The sequence below is a fragment of the Cannabis sativa genome, chromosome 5, assembly GCF_029168945.1.
Source record: "Cannabis sativa cultivar Pink pepper isolate KNU-18-1 chromosome 5, ASM2916894v1, whole genome shotgun sequence".
In the NCBI taxonomy this organism is placed as follows: domain Eukaryota; kingdom Viridiplantae; phylum Streptophyta; class Magnoliopsida; order Rosales; family Cannabaceae; genus Cannabis; species Cannabis sativa.
The window spans coordinates 5477232-5483636 of NC_083605.1; the positions used below are offsets into that span (position 1 = coordinate 5477232).

At 32.3% G+C, this 6405-nt stretch overlaps 1 protein-coding gene across 1 annotated transcript; it reads left to right on the forward strand.

Moving 5' to 3' along the window:
* Nucleotides 1-2317: 2317 nt before the first annotated feature.
* LOC115716659 (abscisic acid receptor PYL8) lies at nucleotides 2318-5866 on the forward strand. The gene is made up of 3 exons (XM_030645507.2): nucleotides 2318-2889; nucleotides 3634-3849; nucleotides 5078-5866. Exons 1-3 carry the CDS (start codon nucleotides 2746-2748, stop codon nucleotides 5294-5296), a joined length of 579 nt encoding a protein of 192 aa, XP_030501367.1. The 5' UTR covers nucleotides 2318-2745; the 3' UTR covers nucleotides 5297-5866.
* Nucleotides 5867-6405: the final 539 nt, after the last annotated feature.

The window sequence follows — 6405 nt, forward strand, 5'->3', positions numbered from 1 at the left end:
CCTCAAGGCCATTAGTTCAGTGTATCTTCCATCATCATAGGCGTCATACTATTCTTGGTTTTCTTTATACTCTACATCATTTGTTTTGTCTTGTTCTTCTACTTCTGCGTCTATTCGCGAAGCTACCTCTTCATCCCGTAGTCCTCTGGGACCTTAGGATGGACAAGGTTGACGTGTATGGTTTCTAGTATCCATCATCGTAGTCTAAATCTTCTTATATTGTTATTTTATACGTAAAGCCTTCTATAGCTCTCAATGAAAGTACCGAAATATTGACGAGATTTTTGGCAACTAATTAATTAAAACTGCAAAAATAATTAGAAGAGAGTTAATGCAAATATTTTTACGTAGTTGGGGCATTAATGAACCTTAGTCTACGAGTCACTGATATTTAATATGGAGGTATTTTTTTACAGAGAATATTCTACTCTATTTTTTGTGATCCCCATTTCGAATGTGGTTGGAGGTATTTATAGCTTTTTTCAGAGAAGATAAAAGGCTTCTATTGTCCCAAGTGTTCACCTTGGCTTTGCACAAGTTCCAAAATTAGGAAAATAAAATATGCATGTCTACATAGTAAGTCACATAGGGTTTAGGTGAGATAAGCCCTTACCCTTCCTTGATTGACGTGACAGTTCATTATGTAGACGTCACTAATATCCTCGTTTAACGCGTAATAGCTAAAGAATAGATTTAATGTGTCTGACACGCCTTTTTATATTTGTCTGTAGACATTTCCTCCTTACTGCATTTAATGCCTGTCAATAAAAATCTCTAAAACCATGCGCTCGATCGATCTGAACTTTGCCTAGCTCTCAGAGATGAGCAAAAATGTTGACCCCTCTAGTTTCAACCATAACTCCAGGAGGAGCCCTTCAATTATATTCGCTCAACTCATAAGTTTTCTTAAGATATCCCTAAGCACCTCCGAATCTTAAGCCTTAACTGCCATGTGGTCGGTCATAGAGTTGCCACGTATATTGGGAGAAAAGCAGGGCAACATCTATTATTGTTTTCTTTTTAAACGATAAAATAGAAAAAATGTTTATATTTTTTTAAAGAATCACTATTGAAACATCGTTACCTATTGCAGTTACCAAAAAAATATATTTCTATTATTTTTTATAAGTAAAAATAGAAAAAGTATATAATATTTCTAAAAAATAAAAAGTATTATAAAATTAAAAGTATTACGATTAAACAAAAATTATAATTAACAATAAATTTTGAATAATATTATGTTTTTAAATTAAATATTTTTTAATTAAAAATAATGTTGTTTATTGAATAATATAAAAAAAACCTAATTATTTACTAAATATATGTATAATTAAAAATTAAAAATATAACTAAGTAAATGTGCTTTGCACATATTTCTAATATAATACTAATATTTTAAAAAGTAAAAAATAAATTTTTTTCGTAAATTTTCAAGTGTACCAAGTGAAATCTTCTATACCCAATTGAAACTCGGTACCCAAAATCCTACACAAAAAACGAGTGAGTTTAGTAGGTAGTAGTTTTCCACATCTAAAACCCAAAAACCATAAATTTAGAATACTCGCCTGGTGTACAACCCTAACATTAACGATACAAATTTAAAGGGTTTTGAAAATTCAATCTTAAAAAAAATACAAAATGAATTATCAAGCAATTATTTTTGAGCAATTAATAAAACAAATAATTTAATTTTTAAATATTTTTATTGTTCATAACAAAGATAATCTCTTTAAGAAAACATTTAAAAATTTAGAAAAATCTATAATATGCTATATGAGTCATTTTATACATTTCTTATTTATTTCGGTATTTAGAAATTTTTTTTAAGCCCTTAAACTAATTGGGTCTTAAGCGCAGGCCTAACCTGCCTTAACTCAAACCCGACCCTGTCCTTAACATTTTTCCTTCCTTTTATACCAAACAAAGTATGGTAATTTTTTTTTTTTTTACGTGGTAAATAGAATCACACATGATTAACAAAGCAGCAAACCATAATCGACGATAGAACTTTCTCGAATCAGGATAGCTCATCGTCTAACCGAAGAACATGTTTTGTCAAACCATGAGCTGCAAAATCCTAATCGCGAGCCACAAGAGACAAAACTGCCCCCAAAAATTTAGACAATAAAACTATAACATATTCAAACAACATCCCATCATATTAAAAAAAAACACCTTCCCATAAACATGCTATAAATCCAACCAAACACAAGTTTGGAGAAAGAGACAAAAAATGTTGGCGTATTGTAATTAATTCTTTAAGCAAGGGTATTTATTGTTAGCACCCAAATTGGCCAATTATATATTTATTTAATGTAATGTCTTATTATTATATAATATAATTAAAAAATTATTATAGTTTTATTTTTAAAAATAGAATAGTGTTGTTGTGATTTTAATATTTCTCTTTAGGGGATAGGGGATGAGGACGAGAATGATGGAGTTTATTTAAGCTTTGGTCCTTCTATGGCGGTGACCCTCCTCCTACTATCCGCTTCCACTTCCACCCACCCCTAAATCCTATACCCACTTTCCTTCAATACCCTTTTCCGAAATCACACTCCGGTGATCGGAGCTCCGTTTTCTCTGCCTTGGGTCGGCGACTCTCTTTTACCTTCTTCATGGTCCTCTTTCTTCTTCATCATTCCCGGGACAGAGTAGCAGAGCTGGAAGCTGGAAGATAAGGCCGTGTTGAAATCAATTTGTATAGGGAGACTGAGAATAAGGAATCCCAAGAAGAAAAAAATGAATGGGAATGGAGTGGCGGTTGGAAATGGAGGAATTGGTGGGTTGGAAAACGAGTACATTCGAAGACACCATAGGCATCAACCCGGAGGCCATCAGTGTAGCTCTGTTCTTTCCAGACACATCAAAGCCCCTGTTCATCTTGTACATCTCTATATCTATCTGTCTATCTATCCTTTATTGCTTGTTCGTGTGTATACGCATGTGTATTCTTTCAAGCTCTAGGGTTTATGAACTGTGTTTATCTTCTTATTATGATCTATTTATTTGATTTCGTCAACTCTTTGAAAAATTATTGAAATTGGGTTTGTTCATTTTCTTGCTTTTAGTGTTTGTGATAGTGATTGATTTCCGTTTGATTTGGGATTGTTTTGGGTTTCTTTATTTGGATTTTGTTTATCTCGATCTGTGAATTTTTATTGGATTTCTTAATCTCAAGTATGTAGGGTCTATTTGACATTTGAGGTTTGTTGAATTTGGGAATAAAATAAAATCTTGGAAAGGTAAGTTGAGAAAAAGATAAAGACTTTGAATCTTCTCATTAGTTTTACTGATTTGTTTGGTTACAATGTTGAATTTTGTAGTAAAAGTGTAATTTTTCTAATGGTATGTGTGTCATTGTAAAGGCTGGTTATGTTACTTAACAGGTACTGTTGGTGTGTAGATGAGATTAAATACACCAAAAAAAGAAAGAAATTTGACCCTACTTACATTCTGCATTTGGAAGCATTTCTTCTTCTTCTTCTTTGATTTGAATTGAGTGTTTTTGTTTTCTATTTCATACCAGTTGGAGAATGGAGTATAATGGGGTTTCAGTACTGTCTGAGGAATTATTATATGTTATGTTATATGTGGTTTGTTTGTTCACTTGAAAAAATTCTTTATCAGGTTTGGTCATTAGTGAGGCGATTTGATCAACCACAAAGGTACAAACCGTTCATCAGCAGGTGTGTTGCTCAGGGGAACCTTGAGATTGGGAGTTTGAGAGAAGTTGATGTGAAATCTGGACTTCCAGCCACCACAAGTACTGAAAGATTGGAATATCTAGATGATAACGAGCACATCTTAAGCATGAAAATTATTGGGGGTGACCACAGACTTAGGGTATTCTTCTTCTTCTTTCTACTCATTTTTTTACTTATTTACTTCTGTTGCCATTGTGATTTCATAGCTTACTTGTTGGTGAGTAACTTTAAGTTTGTGCACACAATGCAATTATCTGGCCTTGTTGGTGGAAGGGTTTTGTATTTTTCTGAGTTTAAACACTTTCAAACTTGTCTTAGTGTGAAAACAATTATCAAGTGCTATTAGAGTCATGCACCCTCAAGTGGAAGACATGGGCTCGGCTTCAAAGGGGGTGTATTGTTAGGATCGCACATTGACAAAGTATGGGATTGCTTAGTAGCCTAAGAGAGGAGGGTGTCCAAGTAGTTATATACTACTAACCAATCCTTTACTTGGTCCCTGTGAGATCTTAAGAGAAATGTAGCTAAATGAGTTAATCATTATTTGACTAGGGTGTTGTGCAGACTGCGGAGGTTACAATCATTCTGAGATTAAACTTCGTTCTTGGACGGTCATTTATAGTAGCTTCTGTAATCTTTTATATTCTATGAAGCTTGTCTCTTACTAGCCTTTTGAAACCAGATAACATGTGAAATGTATTTGTAAGGACTTAGGTAGCGTTTGGTTGGGAGGAATGAGAATAGGAATGGAATAAATAAAATTTAAAATGCATAAAAAAAAAATTGATAAAAAATTATTAATTTTTTTCTCATCTTGTATTGGAATGATATTTTTTTTCATTTCAAAATATATTAGTCATTCCACCAAAATGATGAAGAAGTCATTCCATTAAAAGGACATTCTATGACTTTAAAATGCAACCAAACAAAGGAATAGAATGAAAATTGTTTTTTTCCATTGTATTTTATTACCACCAACTAAACGTCACTTTCTTGCAAACCATATTGTTTAGTTTACAGACCCTTTTGTCTTGCAGCTATTCTTATGTAGAGTTTCCTTTTCGTCTTTCAACTAAGAAAATTTCAACAGAGAATTTCTATCATATTTGTTTTCTAGTGCACCTTTAGAAGTTGGGAACAGGGAAAATGGTCCCGTTGCTTAGTGAGTATAAACAAGTTGTGTGGATCGATGTGTAATAATCTGTGATGATTACTCATATTCGATAGCCCAGTTGCACTTGCATTTGACTTTCCATGGAGTTAAAAGGAGTTCTCTATATTATTATATACGTTACTTAATTCATTGGTTCTATTAACTGTACGCATCCTTAACCATTGGTCCTCAACTTTTCTTTGTATCTTTACAGAACTACTCTTCAATTGTCTCGCTTCATCCAGAAATCATTGATGGAAGACCAGGGACTTTGGTGATAGAATCATTTGTGGTGGATGTTCCTGAAGGCAACACGAAGGATGAAACCTGCTATTTTGTAGAAGCCTTGATTAAATGTAATCTCAAATCACTTGCTGATGTCTCAGAGCGGCGTGCAGTGCGCGACAGGACTGAACCTATTGATCGGATGTGAGAGTTTGGAACTGGGGACCAAAGTTTCAACCTACCTTAGACTGCATGGATGAAGCTTTCGAGGCTTTCGCATCTCGGATGCTCTGGAGACGGACATGCAGTAGTATTTTCCGACATAGGCCATGCAGTAGTATATATCTCTTATACATGATCGTTCCTGATTATAATCAAGATAAAACTCTCTCAAAGATGGGAATGTGTTTTCAAAATCATCAAGAATCAACCCTCCCATTCGCCATAACTTAAATCCCAAACCTTTAGAATATTTATTGGTAGAAACTGTCAGGTTTTTTAGAAGATCTTACAGAGTTATGGCAAGTGTTTTAGGTTGGTAATGTTACCTATGTATTTTGGTACCCCATTTCCCAAATCATTACCTCAGTAGTCAAAATGTTCAATAGATTTCTTTTGTATCCAAAAGAACCATTTATGATGTTATTTGTGAGACATCCTATTAAGATTTATGCTAGAATTTAATAAGCAAGTAGTTGTTGTAGATGTATATTATTGAGTTTATTTTAAGAGGTTCCTAATCTTTTCTATAAAATTGACACACAGGCTTCAAACTTCATTTTGTAACTATCTCACAATTGAGTTTTTGTGTTTGATTATTTGATATGTATTATAGTTGGTTTCATGAGACTTATGTGATATTTTTGTAAAAGTATATGGGGACTTGTGTAATGTCTATGGAAAATGTTTATGTGATAAGGTAGTAATATTGTTGGAAAAGATGAGGAACTTTTATGAATATATGTTTCTTTATTTTGAAAATTTTAATTTTTGTAATACATTTTTTTTAAAAAAAAAAGAGAATGCTAAAAGAATCTAAGGTAATTCAATTAAGCATTTAATTTAATAATTAATATGAGAAATTACTATTTATAAAGTGTCACTTCATAGTACTATGCTCTTTCAAAAACAAATAACAAAAAATTAACTAGTTGCTATTCTTCTCTTAAAAAATTATTATGCTCATTCAAAAATTAATAATGAAAAAAATTTAATCCAAATAATAACATATTGTTATAATACTTATGAAATAAAATGCTATTAATAGTAAGACTAAATTTACTAAATTTATTTGAAAGAAAGACCAATCTTATGATT